The sequence below is a fragment of the Lagenorhynchus albirostris genome, chromosome 2 (assembly GCF_949774975.1).
Source record: "Lagenorhynchus albirostris chromosome 2, mLagAlb1.1, whole genome shotgun sequence".
Classification (NCBI taxonomy): Eukaryota; Metazoa; Chordata; class Mammalia; order Artiodactyla; family Delphinidae; genus Lagenorhynchus; species Lagenorhynchus albirostris.
This window is the reverse complement of record NC_083096.1, coordinates 179,314,936-179,331,219: the sequence shown is the minus strand read 5'-3', so window position 1 is coordinate 179,331,219 and position 16,284 is coordinate 179,314,936. Positions and strand designations below refer to the sequence as shown.

The window sequence follows — 16,284 nt, the reverse complement described above, 5'->3', positions numbered from 1 at the left end:
TGCAACATGATTTTATTTCTAACTCCACTGCCCTCTCTTGTGAGTCATTCGTCTCTCCAGGTCTCACTTTCCACATCTGGGAAGAAGGCTCAATTAACCCTGACTTCTGCCTACCCCACAGTTCAGGAAGACAAAAAAAGTCAGCTTCAAACAGAGCTCCAGAGTGCTCCTTGCAGACACAGTTCAGGTCACGGGACACCCTCCATCACCACCACAGGGCATCACTCCTTTCTTCCGGCTTCCTTCAGAGGGTTTTGGGCATACCTGGTCCGATGGGATATGGAGTACCTTGTGATGTGGCATAACCTGTGATGTGGCGTATCTTGTGATGTGGCCTTGTAGCTGCTGTTAGCAAAGAAATGAGAAAAGCTTTAGGTATGCAAAGGTGCTAAAGCTCATCATAAAGCCCCGTGGACAAGCTTTGAGATTTTTGGTTTTAGGGGGCAACGCTCTCACACCTGGATGAAACCAAATTGTTTTCATGATGGAAAGAAAGCAAAGTAATGGTCCAGATCAGACTAGAAGGTACAGAGTCAGGAGGAGACTGAGATAAGGACTAAGAGTGAGAGAGGGTAGAGAAATGAAAACATCTCAGCTATGTGTGGGCATGGAAGTACTGGCAGGGAGAACAGCTGTGACACCCTAGGCTCATTTCATGTCACTCCCCAGTCCCCACCCCACTGACACCTAAGTGGACACATGCATGTTCTTAATAAGCTGCTTACTGCTGACTTGGCTTTGGGATGTTTTGAGAGGTGCCCTCGAGGTAACGGACGTTGGCTGTACAAGGATCTGGGAAACGTCCCCACCGCTCATATCAGTCTCTGAGCACTGCCTTCTCCCATCTGTGCCTCCTTTGGCCCCAGTTTACATGCTATGCGAGTGCACAGTGCACCCAGGGTTACGAACATGGGAAGGGCTCTTGGCCAAGTCCTGGCATCGTCCAGCATGGTTTGGCTGGCCGCCGCCCTAGACCCTCCCACCCACTTCCAGCTATGGAGGCAGCCGGGCAGGGACCCGGCTCCTTGACTCTCCTCTCAGGTCCCACCCAGTATGGCCAAATCCTTGCTGAGGCCCAGCAGCTCCGTGCAGACCCCCAGATGGCCCCTAGCTTTGATGACAGTGGAGCCCAGCCCCCCTTGGCTCCCCAGCCTTCCTGGAACCCTCTTGCTTAATATCCTCTGTGGTAATCACGCCGGTTGGCCCTACTTAGTCTGCTGGCCACTGCCAAGTTCCTTCTGCTAGTTCCTGACATTCCTACCTCTAATGGAACCTTCATGGAATCAAAAGCTGCTAAAAGTCTTCTTTCTCTGGTCAGAATGCCCTCTGTTGGGTGGTCAAGCGCTCTGCAGCACAGGTGACCAGGCATTCTCCTGTCTCTGGGATGGGAGGAAGGTGGGTCTGAAGAAGGGAAAGAGCTAAGATGCTCAGGAGTAGGGATGAGACCATCCAAGAGGTGGTCCTGGGTGGTCTGGCTGGTCAAGGTAGCTGCAGCCCTGCCTTATTTAACTCAAGGTCACCCAGGGTCTGCTGAGAAGCAGGAAGGAGCAGCAGCTTCTCTGATGGCTGCGGCCCCACAGGGGGCACTGACCACGCTGTAGGGCTGGGAGGAAAGTGGGCATGAAGGTGAGAGTGAGGGTCAGGTACTGTGTGATAATGGTGAAGGGTGGGGCAGAGGACCGGCATACCACCCACTGAGTGTCAGAGAGGTAGCTCACCCTGTCATCTCTTTATAACCTCACCATCACCCCGCAGAGGCCTTTTGCCCATCCACGATCTTGCTACTAAAGCCACACAGGTGCCAGCTACCACTTCCTGGGCACTTATCACAGGTTAGTGTCTTCAAGGTCACACGAGTGTAGTCAGAGAGCTGAAGCTGTCTGGTGGAGACACGGCCCACAGCCTGCTCTCCCAACCGTAAACCACTACTTCCGGATATTAAAAATGGGATGCGCCAAGCCGCCGGTTCCATAGATGGAGAAAAGCGAGGTCAAGTGACCTGTTCTAGGTCCCACAGCTTGTGCCAGATGGTGGGCAACCCGGCTCCTCGACACAACCACTTCCCTCGGCCCTCCTGTGGCCCAGAAGGCGGCCTCTACGGTGCACAAGAGAACCCAAGGCGACAGAGAGGGTCCGCTCACTTCGTTCTTAAGTCCAGCCCATCCACGGGAACCCAGGAATCATGTGGGAGGGCCCAGACCCCGACCCCTACCCGCAGCGACCGGAGCTAGGGGGCGTGGTCTCGCCTGCGCCTCTGCCGCCCGCCCCTGGTTCGGCCCCACTGCGCGCGCCCCTCGCCTGGTCCCACTGCGCGTGCGCGTCCCTGACCCGGAGGGGCCCCTTCTGCGCGCGCGCGCGCGCCGAGGCCGCAGGGGTCTACGGCCGAGGTCCCGCGGCTGCAGCGCCCTCGCGGTCAGTGACGAGTCTCGGGTTGGGCCGGGAAGGGTCGGTCGGGCCGGACCTGGCCTCGCGCCTTCCCCGTTCGCCGCCCCCGGCGTCGCTGGCGAAACCCGAGCGCGCGTCAGGCTCGGGGCCGCGTGACGTGCCCCTGTTAGGGTGGGCCCGGCGGGCGGAAGAGGATGCGTGGGGCCCCCGCTTGGCCTGAGCTCGGCCCGCAGCACCGGGCGCCCTGCGCAGCCCCCGACGTTTCCCGGAGAAGCGGCCGGCTCTGACGGGCGAGATGAAGTAAGCTGCATCCCCCGCTTTCTCTCCGGCTCCTTTGGCCGCAGGAATTATTTACAGCCCGAGGGTGACCGCGTGCTCGCGCCCAGCCGAACCCGCAGGCCCGGGACGCCGGCCCCTCGTGGCTGTGAAATCCTTGGGCGTTCAGTTGGGAAGAGTCACCCCAGCCACCACCCACCCGCATTCCCTTCTCCGCCTTCCTTCCGCGAAATAAATTATGGTTCGCTTCTGCCTCCGTATATCCCCTGACGCGGCAGTTGTGTTTGGTGGCGGGTGGGCAGGAGGCAGCCAGGCGCGGTCGAGGCTGGTCCGGAGGGGCCGGCGGCATCCCCTTTCCTAGGCTTTCTGCAGTTCAGTTCAGTGAGAGGAGGAACTTGCGGCTTCCCCACTCCCCCACCCCGGAATCTGCTTAATCTTTGGCATTAGCGCTCAGGTTTCGATCAGCGTTTCAAACACATCCATCCAGTGAATGGTTTTGCAGAAGTAAACCTATCTGGGTCTCTGAAAATCAGCTCACTCAAACTTGAATGTGTAGCTGGAAGTGAGAACTTCTGGAAAAATCATAAGCCGAAATTGCTTGTCCCCCAACCCTCTGTCCCCTCCCCCCACCAGGCCCGTAGCTTGTGGAAGGTAGCCAATGAGGGAAACCTGGGTAGACCAGGTGTATTTTTTTTTCCATATATATATTTTTTATTTTTATAGATCTTTATTGGAGTATAATTGCTTCACAATACTGTGTTAGTTTCTGCAGTTTCTCCTGTACAACAAAGTGAATCAGCCATATGTATACATATATCCCCATATCCCCTCCCTCTTGAGCCTCCCTCCCACCCTCCCTATCCCACCCCTCTAGGTCCTTGCAGAGCACAGAGCTGATCTCCCTGTCTATGCTGCTGCTTCCCGCTAGCCATCTATTTTACATTTGTGTCAATGCCACTCTCACTTCACCCCAGCTTCCCCCCCCACCCCGTGTCCTCAAGTCCACTCTCTATGTCTACGTCTTTATTCCTGCCCTACCACTAGGTTCATCAGTACCATTTTTTTCTTTTTTTAGATTCCATATATATGCGTTAACATACGGTATTTGTTTTTCCCTTTCTGACTTACTTCACTCTGTATGACAGACTCCAGGTCCATCCACCTCACTACTAATAACTCAATTTCGTTCCTTTTTATGGCTGGGTGATATTCCATTGTATATATGTGCCACATCTTCTTTATCCATTCATCTGTCAATGGACATTTAGGTTGCTTCCATGTCCTGGCTATTGTAAATAGAGCTGCAGTGAACATTGGGGTGCATGTGTCTTTTTTTTTTTTTTTTTTTTTTGCGGTACGCCGGCCTCTCACCGCTGCGGCCCCTGCCGCTGCGGAGCACAGGCTGCGGATGCGCAGGCCCAGTGGCCACGGCTCACGGGCCCAGCCGCTCCGCGGCACGCGGGATCCTCCCGGACCGGGGCACGAACCCGCACCCCCTGCATCGGCAGGCGGACTCTCAACCACTGCGCCACCAGGGAAGCCCGCATGTGTCTTTTTGAATTATGGTTTTCTCAGGGTATATGCCCAGTAGTGGGATTGCTGGGTCATATGGTAGTTCTATTTTTAGTTTTTTAAGGAACCGCCATACTGTTCTCCATAGTGGCTGTATCAATTTACATTCCCACCAACAGTACAAGAGGGTTCCCTTTTCTCCACACCCTTTCCAGCATTTATTGTTTCTAGATTTTTTGATAATGGCCATTCTGACCGTTTTGAGGTGATACCTCATTGTGGTTTTGATTTGCATTTCTCTAATAATTAGTGACGTTGAGCATCTTTTCATGTGCCTCTTGACCATCTGTATGTCTTCTTTGGTGAAGTGTCTATTTAGGTCTCCGCACATTTTTTAATTGGACTGTTTGTTTTTTTGATATTGAGCTCCATGAGCTGTTTGTTTATTTTGGAGATTAATCCTTTGTCCGTTGTTTCATTTGCAAATATTTTCTCCCATTCTGAGAGTTGTCTTTTCGTCTTGTTTATGGTTTCCTTTGCTGTGCAATATCTTTTAAGTTTAATTAGGTCCCATTTGTTTATTTTTGTTTTTATTTTCATTACTCTAGGAGGCGGGCCAAAAAAGATCTTGCTGTGGTTTATGTCAAAGAGTGTTTTTCCTATGTTTTCCTATAAGAGTTTTTTTTTTTAAAGTATATTTACTTATTTATTTATTTTTGGCCGCATTGGGTCTTCGTTGCTGTGCATGGGCTTTCTCTAGTCGTGGCGAGCGGGGGCTACTATTCGTTGCAGTGCGTGGGCTTGTCATTATGGTGGCTTCTCTTGTTGCGGAGCACAGGCTCTAGGTGCGATGTCTTCAGTAGTTGTGGCACGCGGGCTCAGTAGTTGTGGCTCATGGGCTCTAGCATGCAGGCTCAGTAGTTGTGGCACAAGGGCTTAGTTGCTCCTCAGCATGTGGGATCTTCCCGGACCAGGGCTCGAACTGTGTCTCCTGCATTGGCAGGCAGGTTCCTAACCACTGTGCCACCAGGGAAGTCGTCTTCTAAGAGTTTTGTAGTGTCTGGTCTTACATTTAGGTCTTTAATCCATTTGGAGTTTATTTTTGTGTATGGTGTTAGGTAGTGTTCTAATTTCATTCTTTTACATGTAGCTGTCCAGTTTTCCCAGCACCACTTATTGAAGAGGCTGTCTTTTCTCCGTTGTATGTTCTTGCCTCTTTTGTTGTAAATTAGGTGACCATATGTGCGTGGGTCTATCTCTGGGCTTTCTATCTTGTACCATTGATCTATATTTCTGTTTTTGTTCCAGTACCATACTGTCTTGATTACTGTAGCTTTGTAGTATAGTTTGAAGTCGGGGCACCTGATTCCTCCCTCTCTGTTTTTCTTTCTCAAGATTGCTTTGGCTATTTGCGGACTTTTGTGTTTCCATATGAATTGTAAACTTTTTTGTTCTAATTCTGTGAAGAATGCCATTGGTAGTTTGATAGGGATTGCATTGAATCTGTAGATTGCTTGGGTAGTATAGTCATTTTCACAATATTGATTCTTCCAATCCAAGAATATGGTATATTTCTCCATCTGTTTATGTCATCTTTGATTTCTTTCATCAGTGTTTTATAGTTTTCTGAGTGCACATCTTTCGCCTTCTTAGATAGGTTTATTCCTAGGTATTTTATTCTTTCTGTTGTGATGGCAAATGGGATTGTTTCCTTAATTTCTCTTTCTGATTTTTCGTTGTTAGTGTATAGGAATGTCAGAGATTTCTGTGCATTAATTTTGTATCCTGCAACCTTACCAAATTCATTGATTAGTTCTAGTAGTTTTCTGGTGGCATCTTTAGGATTTTCTATGTATAGTATCATGTCATCTGCAAACAGTGACAGTTTTACTTCTTTTCCAGTTTCTATTCCTTTTATTTCTTTTTCTTCTCTGATTGCCATGGCTAGGACTTCCAAAACTATGTTGAATAAGAGTGGCAAGAGTGAAATCCTTGTCTTGTTCCTGATCATGTGGAAATGCTTTCAGTTTTTCACCATTGAGTATGATGTTTGCTGTGGGTTTGTCATATATGGCCTTTATTGTGTGGAGGTAGGTTCCCTTTATGCCTATTTTCTGGAGAGTTTTTATCATAAATGGGTGTTGAATTTTACCAAAAGCTTTTTCTGCATCTATTGAGATGATCATTGATTTGTTAATGTGCTGTATCACATTGATTGATTTGTGTATATTGAAGAATCCTTGCATCCCTGGGATAAATGCCACTTGATCATGGTGTATGATCCTTTTAATATGTTGTTGGATTCTGTTTGCTAGTATTTTGTTCAGGATTTTTACATGTATGTTCATCAGTAATATTGGTGTATAATTTTCTTTTTTTGTGATATCTTCTTTTGGTTTTTGGTATCAGGGAGATGGTGGCTTCATAGAATGAATTAGGGAGTGTTCCTCTTTCTGCAATTTTTTGGAAGAGTTTGAGAAGGATGGGTGTTAGCTCTTCTCTAAATGGTTGGTAGAATTCGCCTGTGAAGCCATCTGGTCCTGGACTTTTGTTTCTTGGAAGATTTTTAGTTACAGTTTCAATTTCATTACTACTGATAGGTCTGTTTATATTTTCTAATTCTTCCTGGTTCAGTATTGGAAAATTGTCCCTTTCCAAGAATTTGTCCATTTCTTCGTGGTTGTGCATTTTATTGGCATATACTTGTTTGTAGTAGTCCCTTATAATCCTTTGTATTTCTGCAGTGTCAGTTGTGATTTCTCCTTTTTCATTTCTAATTTTATTGATTTGCGTCCTCTTCCTCTTTTTCTTGATGAGGCTGGCTAAGGGTTTATCAATTTTTGTTTATCTTCTCAGAGAACCAGCTTTTAGTTTTATGATCTTTGCTATTGTTTTCTTCGTTTCTATTTCATTTGTTTCTGCTCTGATCTTTATGATTTCTTTCCTTCTACTAACTTTGGGTTTTCTTTGTTCTTCTTTCTCTAGTTGCTTTAGGTGTAGGGTTGGATTGTTTATTTGAGATTTTTCTTGTTTCTTGAGGTGAGATTGAATTGCTATAAACTTCTCTCTTAGAATTGTTTTTGCTCTGTCCCATAAGTTTTGGGTTTTCGTGTTTTTGTTGTCATTTGTTTCTATGTATTTTTTTATTTCTTCTTCAATTTCTTCAGTGATCTCTTGGTTATTTAGTAGTGCACTGTTTAGCCTCCATGTATTTATGTTTTTTTCAGTTTTTTTTTTCTGTAATTGGTTTCCAATCTCATAGCGTTGTGGTGAAAAAAGATGCTTGATACGATTTCAATTTTCTTAAATTTTCCGAGGCTTGATTTGTGACCTAAGATGTGATCTATCCTGAAGAATGTTCCATGTGCACTTGAGAAGAAAGTGTATTTTGCCACTTTTGGATGGAATGTTGTATAAATATCAATTAAATCTGTCTGGTGTATTGTGTCATTTAAAGCTTGTGTTTCCTTATTTATTTTTTTTTTGGATGATCTGTCCATTTGTGTAAGTGGGGTGTTAAAGTCCCCTACTGTTACTGTGTTATTGTTGATTTCTCCTTTCATGGTTGTTAGCATTTGCCTTATGTATTGAGGTGCTCCTATGTTGGGTGCCTAAACATTTGTAATTGTTAATATCTTCTTTTTGGATTGATCCCTTGATCATTATGTAGTGTCCTTCCTTATCTATTGTAAGTGTTTTAAAGTCTATTTAATCTGATACAAGTATTGCTACTCCAGCTTTTTTCTGATTTCCATTTGCATGGAATATCTTCCCCCCCTCCCCCTTCACTTTCAGTCTGTATGTTTCCCTAGGTCTGAAGTTGGTCTCTTGTAGACAGCATATATATGGGTATTGTTTTTGTATCTATTCAGCCAGTCTGTATCTTTTGGTTGGGGCATTTAATCCATTTACATTCAAGGTTATTATTGATATGTATGTTCCTATTACCATTTTCTTAATTGTTTTTGGATTGTTTTTGTGGGTCTTTTTCTTCTCTTGTGCTTCCCGCCTAGAGAAGTTCCTTTACCATTTGTTGTAAAGCTGGTTTGGTGGTGCTGAATTCTCTGAGCTTTTGCTTATATGAAAAGCTTTTGATTCCTCCGTTGAATCTGAATGAGATCCTTGCTGGGTAGAGTAATCTTGGTTTTAGGTTTTTCTCTTTCATCACTTTAAGTATATCCTGCCACTCCCTTCTGGCCTGCAGAGTTTCCACTGAAAAATCAGCCGATAACCTTATGGGATTCCTTTGTATGTTATTTTGTGTTTTTCCCTTGCTGCTTTTAATATTTTTTCTTTGAAGTTAATTTTCGTTAGTTTGATTAATGTGTCTTGGTGTGTTTCTCCTAGGGATTATCCTGTATGGGACTCTCTGTGCTTCCTGGACTTGGGTGACTATTTCCTTTCCCATGTTAGGGAACTTTTCCATTATAATCTCTTCAAATATTTTCTCAGACCCTTTCTTTTTCTCTTCTTCTTCTGGGACCCCTGTAATTCGAATGTTGGTGTGTTTAGTGTTGTCCCAGAGGTCTCTGAGATTGTCTTCAATTCTTTTCATTCTTTTTTCTTTATTCTGCTCCTCAGCAGTTATTTCTGCCATTTTGTCTTCCAGCTCACTTGTTCGTTCTTCTCCCTCCATTATTCTGTTATGGATTCCTTCTAGGGTATTTTTCATTTCAGTTATTGTGTTGTTCATCTCTGTTTGTTTGTTCTTTAGTTCTTCTAGATCTTTGTTAAACATTTCTTGTATTTTCTCAATCTGTGCCTCCACTCTATTTCTGAGAGTCTGGATCATCTTTACTATCATTACTCTGAATTCTTTTTCAGGTAGATTGCCTATTTCCTTTTCATTTATTTGATCTTGTAGAATTTTACCTTGCTCCTTCATCTGTGACATATTTTTTTGCCATCTCATTTCTTTTTTTGTATGAGTTGGATTGTGTTGTGTTCCTGTCGTACTGGTTGTTTGGCCTGAGGCTTCCAACACTGGAGCCTGTAGGCTGGTGTGTAGAGCTGGTCTTTGTGCTGAGATGAGGACCTCCGGGAGACCTCACTCTGATGAATATTCCCTGGGGTCTGAGGTTCTCTGTTTGTCCAGTGGTTCATATTTGGAGCTCCCATTTCAGGAGCTTTGGCCCAACACCCGGCTCGTGAACCAAGGTCCGGCACTCCGTGTTGGGTGGCAAAAAAAAAAAAAAAAGAGAGAACAATAACAAAGTAAAAAAAATTAGACTAGGAAATGAACAGACATGTTAGAAAGAATATAAAAATAAAAATATAGATGAAACAACAACCAGAAGGTAAAACAGAACCGCAGTAGTAAAAAAGAGGAGGAAAAAAAAAAAGGTGGAAAAGACCTTGGCTGTGGAGGGCAGGGCCTAAGCAGGGGCGGGGTTTGGGTGGTGGGCGGGGCCTATGCTTAGGCCCACAAGGCTGGAAAAGGCCCCGGGAGGTGTGGGGGGGTGGGGCTTAGGCTCAGTGGAACAGAAGGGACCCAGGCGTGCCTCCCGCCTCTAGTCTCAGGGGGCGGGGGAACCCCACCTGGGAGCCCAGAATGCTTCCCAGGGTCGAGTGGGTGGAGCCAACACCCTCTGCTCCTCTCCCTCTCCCGCTCCTCTGGTCATGGAGGGCCCCTTCCGCCTGACTTTCCTGTTCTCCCCCACCCCCACCCCCACCCCCGCCCCGGCCTCCCTCCTACGCCCCCAGGACAAACGGGGCCCTGAGGGGGCCTCTGAGGGCGGGCGTAGGACCCAGCCCAATAACTGGGCAGGCTTCCCCAGCCGACTGGGCAGAGGAAATGCTGGGAGTACTCCCCCCCCCCCCGATCCGAGCCCCCAAGGGTCCCTCCAGGCGTGGGGACCCCTCCCCCCTCTCAGCCACCCCGCCCCCCAGGGGTGCCCCCCAGCCTCCAATTCTCCTCCCCGCTCAGTCCCTCCACGTCCTACCGGTTCGTTTGGGGGTTCCTCCTGTCTCCTTGCGCGTCGAGGTCCCCCACCAGCATTCAGCAGGCTGGGTGTATTTTAAATTATGTTGTACATTTTCTACAGTGATCAGCTTATGAGGCTAAGCTTTTGGCATGTTTTAGGATCACCTGAGATAAAAAGGCTCAGTGTTTGGCATGCACAGAGCTCATTTTTAGGCAGTATTTTGTGTACATGTTTCTTTGAGGTACATAACTGCTCAGCAAATAATCACTCCAGGCAAACATTCAAAGTTATTTTTATCCAAAGACTAGAATTTACTAAGTGACTCTTATTGTCAGATGGTTTTAGGCTGTTTAAAAGGGAAACAGTAAAATCTGTGGGCACAGGGAAACCAGGAGGCACCTTTGGTCATATGTGGCCCACCCACTTCTCACTTTATTGATGGAACGAGGCAGAATGTCACTGCTTCTTGCCAGATTCCACCATGGACTCTGCCAGGCCCTAACCCCCGGACAGAGCAGGATGTCTGGTTTTGCTTTTTGTTGCCCTGAGCTGGGAGCTGGGTGGCTCTCTGTCTAGGAGACCTCTTACCACCATTACCTCTCAAAGTATTTTCACCGTCATGATACGGGGGGTTTTCCCCCAGACATTAAAATGAGGTGGACGATCCCCATTTTCCACCTGGAGAAAAGGCCCTGAGTAGTTAAGTGAAAGGCCCAGGGCTGCAGAGTTAGAGGTTTACTCTACTCCTGTATTCTTTGGGCTAGATTATAAACCCCTCATGGGCTGGGGTGGGGACTTTTTTTAACCATCTCAGCATTATATCCCTTTGATTTTTCATCGGTATGACTGGAAGGGCACAAAGTTGTCGATGTGCTGTTCCTTGGCACTTTTTTCTGTTGTGGGAAGTTAACTGGTTCTGCAGCAGTTCCAGGAGACGAGCGGGAGAAGTCGCCTTATTCATGATGTTCTTGGTTTAATAGTGACAGAGGCTAACATTTCTGGGGCGCTTACGGCGTGCCGAGCACCGCGCCAAGTGCTTTATATGGACTGTCTCCTTTCGTGCTTCTCATCGACTTGTTTTCCCACTCTGTGGTCAAGGTTGGGAGAGGTTAAATAACTTGTGTAAGCTCACACAGCTACTGAGTGGCTAAGGAGTGCAGAAACAAGCCCTTCCCCGGCAAAGGGCCTTCCAGGTTTAAAGAAAGCAGCTCAGGCTTAAATACAGTGTCTTCGTGATGTTAGAACGAAGGTGAGCGAATCCCTGTTGGAGTGGACATGGGAGGCCACGGCCATTCACAGCAGGGAAGCAGAGCTGCCGACCAGCTTGGGTCGCTTACGTGAGTGTTTAGACCACTGTCATTCCAGTCTTGGAGGGGAGCAGAATCAGTGTCCACACGAAAACAGTGGGGGTTTTTTTGGGTTTTTTTTTTGTGATTTACTTATTTTTGGCTGCATTGGGTCTTTGATGCTGCTGTGCGCGGGCTTTCTCTAGTTGCGGCGAGCGGGGGCTACTCTTCGTTGGGGTGCGCGGGCTTCTCATTGCGGTGGCTTCTCTTGTTGCAGAGCACGGGCTAGGCGCACGGGCTTCAGTAGTTGTGGCGTGTGGGATTCAGTAGTTGTGGCTCAAGGGCTCTAGAGCGCAGGCTCTGTAGTTGTGGCACACGGGCCTAGTTGCTCCGTGGCATGTGGGCTCTTCCCGGACCAGGGCTCGAACCCGTGTCCCCTGCATTGGCAGGCGGATTTTCAACCACTGCCCCACCAGGAACGCCCCTAAAACAGTGTTTTAAATTTGCTATTTGGGGTTGTAGTCACACGTTTTACAGGTAGGTGGGAAGTAAGTGCTGGAACCAGGCTGCCTGTATTCAAATCCTCTCACCTCTGAGCTGCCTGACCTTCAGTAAGTTATTTTATCTCTCTGCACCTTAGTTTTCTCTCTACTCATTCTAAAAATGGGGACAGTAATAGTACCTGTCTCATAAGCTGTGGCAAGAATTAAATGGCATGGTGCCTGTGAAGCTCTTAGCCCAGTATTTGGCATTTAGTTAAATGCTCTATATTCTCTTTTATTGTTCATAGTATCATTTCAGGTAGTGAGCTGCTGCCATCGTGTGCTGTGTCACAGTGCGTGAAGTCACCATTAGAGATTTATTCCTTCATGCCATCATTCACACGCAGGTGCTCATACACAGGTGATGGTGGTCTTGGGCAATGGGAATTCTTTTGTTCATTCAGCACATATTTACAGTGTACCTTCTGTGTGCCAGGCCCTGTTTTGCCAGGCCCTGGAGGTGGGCAGTGAACAAAACACAAAAACCCTTGTCCTCATTGGAACTTAACGTTTTTGAGCGGGGGGGGGGGGGTGACAGACAATAAACAAAATAAATATACTTATCGCATACAGATATGTACTACGGGGAGAAATAAAGCAGGGGATGAGATGAGGGTTGGAGGTTTACGATTTTACTCAGAGTCGGCTGAGAAAGCCTCCCTGAGAAGGTGACATTTCAGCAAAGAATTGCAGTTAGTGAGGGCGTGGGCCACGTGGACACCTGCAGGGAAAAGTAGGTCAGGCAGCGGGAACAGCAAGTACAAAGGCCCTGAGGCAGGAGGATGGGTGGCTGGAGCCCAGAGAGGGGCAGATCAAAGAGATAGGAGAAACGATCAAAGAGGTAATAGATGGGAGGCCAGAATGTGTAGACCCCGCAGGCCACCGAACAGAAGAATGACATGATCTGACTGATGCTATAAACAGATCACTCTGCTGGGTTCGGGCGAAGATAGAAACGGGAGGCCAGTGAGCTGGTTCCTACAGTGGTCCAGACAGAGGTGATGGAGGCTGGGACCAGAGTGCAGAGGTGGAAGGAGGTGAGAATGGTGGGAAGTAGTTGTATGCTAGATAAGTGTTGGTCGCAGAAACTATAGGACTTGCTGACAGATCGGATGACCCCAAGGTTTCTGGCCTGACACCTGGAAGGTTTGAGGTGCCATTTGCCAGGGATGGGGAAGATCTGCATTTGGAGCATTTGGGGGATAAGGCAGTTCAGCTTTGAACGTGGTTAAGTCTTGCGGGCACCCAGCTGTTGGTGTCAGAGTAGTAGTTGATTGTACGAGAAGGGAGTTTAGGGGGAGAAAGTCCAGACTGGAAATAACCACTTGGTGTATGGGCATTTGTGTGCTGGTGAATGTTTAACAACCTCTGAAAGGGTGGCGGTTGGTGGTGGGGAGGCAGGTTGATGGCATTTGCCGACAGACACCTGCTGTGTAAATGTTCCCACGCTGGCCAGCCTCCAGCACACGTTACAGAGTATCTATCTTCACCTTACGGACACAATAGGTTAAATAATGTCAAGAGCATAGATAATAGTAAAATGAAGTAAATCAATTAGGGAGTGTTGAGTTTTGAGTATTTAATACCTTTGTTTGTTTTGTTTTAAGAGTTTGATTTATTTATTTTTTTCTTTGGCTGTGCCACACTGGCTTGTGGGATCTTAGTTCCCTGACCAGGGATTGAACCCGGGCCCTTGGCAGTGAAAGCTTGGAGTCCTAACCACTGGACCACCAGAGAATTCCCCTAATCCCTTTGTTTTTAGTATAACTTCTTTGGTTATAAATTTGTGTAATTCGGTTTTCAATAATGGCTGTGTTTACCAGCTGACTTGACAAATGCCTGAAGATTCAGCCGTGGCATCTTGTGTGCAGGTATGCAGTGGCCCCAGCACGCCGTTTGGGCCACAGGGACCCAGGATTGATACCTAACGAGGTGATGGGAATAAGGGTTCTCTGAGATTAGGGAGGAAAAAGCCTCAGAGCTGATCTTATGGATTCTGTCCCCTGTCCACCCTCGAGGGGGACGCATGCAGGTCACAGTTCATCGTGAAGGGTCCGGCTGGCATCTGCTTGGGGATGTACGGAGGACGCAGAACGCAAAGGAGAGAGTGCAGGAAACACATTGGAGTTGGCGAGTGTAGAAGGGACGGGGCACTTTCCCTTGTACTTTAGCTAAAAGTCACCTTCACTTTGAACTCTTGTTTTACTCCCATGCATTCTTCTAAACATTCCGAGCTCCTGAGCTGTGATTTGAAGGAAATCCCCCTTCCTCCTGCGGGCAAACAGAAGGTGGAGGTCAAAGGTGTCCACGTGGCATTGGGAAAGGGATCAAAGCGGCAGCAGACTCTGGCGTTCACCTCCCAGCTCCTTTCTCCTGCCGCTTGTCTGCTGGGACCAGAGGATCAGAGGTGCTTCGTCCTGTGGCTTCCCAGAAACGGCTCTGCCGCTGGAGCACCCGCTCAGGCCGGGGCTGTGCCGGGACTGGTCCTGGGTGCACCCCACATCTGCCTCTTTCACTTTGGGCAGAACAGACGGGAACCCCGCTTCTGGTCCATACCCTCTGGCTGGCCACGTCAGTGCTCACAGCTTTGGGGATGTTAGCAGAGCCGCACTTTACAAGGTGAGTCTCCCAGGTTGCCCGGTAGGAACCCCTCACCCTGGAGCTGGGGGCAGCGAGAGGTGCCCTGGACTCTGGACGTGGGCCCGGTCAGTCCCAACTCTGGGATGAGCTTTGTCACCCCCAGAGGATGCCTCCGCGGCACCGCACTTGGTAGCGTAGTGTGTTTCTGGCAAGTATCTTGAATAATAATTGTTGTAAATGAAATCGCATCCTCCACACACTGAAGTTATAGCTTCGAAGAGTTTGGCCTTAACTTCTGGGTGACACTCAGTTATCAGCTCCATGCCTCCTATTTCAGTCCTTTATTTCCCGGCCTAAGGCTGTAGGCGCTAAAGTGCCCTTACAGAAAGGCTGTGGCCGTCTCCCTGATAATAGAGATGTTATCTCCTTTCTTTGGAAAACAGAGTTTAGGAGCAGGAAAGTGCTGTAGAGGTCCTTTAGCTCCATCTCTTCACAGATGGGGAAACTGAGGCCCACCAGGGTACATGCATGTTCAAGGTTACGTGGTGTTTAGATTCTTCTGGGGAAGGATCATCATGTGTTCCAATCCACAGTCTAATACACTGTCCTCCTGTCCTGGAGCGGCTCAAACTTTGCACTAATAGTTTTCTTATTTATTAATTAAAAATAGAAGCGATGCATAGCAGGATCTGCCGTTGGAATGCCGCTTCCGTGTCTTTTCTAAGTTCACGTATGTAATCTTAGTAGGGGTTGTATTTCACAGCCCGTTCCTCTCAGAGCAGGCAAGGAGGCAGGAGGAAGTGCTTCAGAAAATCCTGCAAAAGCAGAGCCTTGCAGCCCAAGAGCAGTTTAGGCCACAGGTGGGTGTAGAGCCGTCTGGTTCCCTGTTACCTCCCCTCTGCTCCAGGGTGGGCACCCTGACCTCGACTTTGACGTAATTGGGCTTCTCTGAGCCTGTGTATTCTCTGTCGGGGCAGCAGGGAGGACACTTGCGCACCCGTCTTCCTCCTCTCAGGGTGTAAGGACCAGCAGATGCTGGGGTGTGTCCTGTGCTGTCTGCAGGGCGGGGCTCTGTAGACCCTGAGAGGAGGAAGTGGCAAGGCTTTCACCATCTCAGCTCATCTGTGCAAGCCTCCATTGGTTTGGGGGTGTTAGCCCACTTGTAAGGTGAGGACTGCCTGGGTGACTTAATTGGGTTACACAGCTCAGAGGTGGCCTTGAGCCCATCCTCTTACCCAAAGGCCCCCTTCCTCCACTCGACTAAGAGAGCTGTTTAACATAGTGACTGGGGCCTCAGGCTCTGGGACTCAACAGTTGACTTCACCTACTGTTTCCTCATCCATAGAATGGGCATCCTTGCAGAACTCTTCCCAACAGTGTTTTTTTTATTTTTTTTATTATTTTTTTTTGCGGTACGCGGGCCTCTCACTGCTGTGGCCTCTCCCGTTGCGGAGCACAGGCTCCGGACGCGCAGGCTCGGCGGCCATGGCTCACGGGCCCAGCCGCTCCGCGGCATGTGGGCTCTTCCGGGACCGGGGCACGAACCCGTGTCCCCTGCATCGGCAGGCGGACTCCCAACCACTGCGCCACCAGGGAAGCCCCCCAACAGTGTTTTGAGGGAAGGTTGAGATAGTGCATTTACGTCGTCTGGCACACGCTGACTGACTGGTAAATGTCAGGTGTTAGGCTCGAGGTCGTTAGCAACCAGGTTTTGCAGGGGGATGGGCAAGTCTCAGCCGTTGGAGGCTGCTTTGAAATACCCGTGCTTGCACCTGCCCT

The 16,284-nt window shown here is 48.2% G+C and overlaps 1 protein-coding gene across 2 annotated transcripts in view; it reads left to right on the top strand.

Moving 5' to 3' along the window:
• Positions 1 to 2,386: 2,386 nt before the first annotated feature.
• Positions 2,387 to 16,284, top strand: part of H6PD (hexose-6-phosphate dehydrogenase/glucose 1-dehydrogenase) — a 35,742-nt gene continuing 21,844 nt past the window's right edge. Inside the window, exon 1 of one of the 2 annotated variants that reach the window (XM_060141523.1) lies at positions 2,387 to 2,685. In XM_060141523.1, coding sequence (XP_059997506.1) covers positions 2,681 to 2,685 — 5 coding nt within the window. In that variant the 5' untranslated portion in view covers positions 2,387 to 2,680. Of the gene's footprint in view, positions 2,686 to 11,372; positions 11,435 to 16,284 lie in introns of those variants that run through there. The other variant, XM_060141522.1, reaches the window with a different exon arrangement.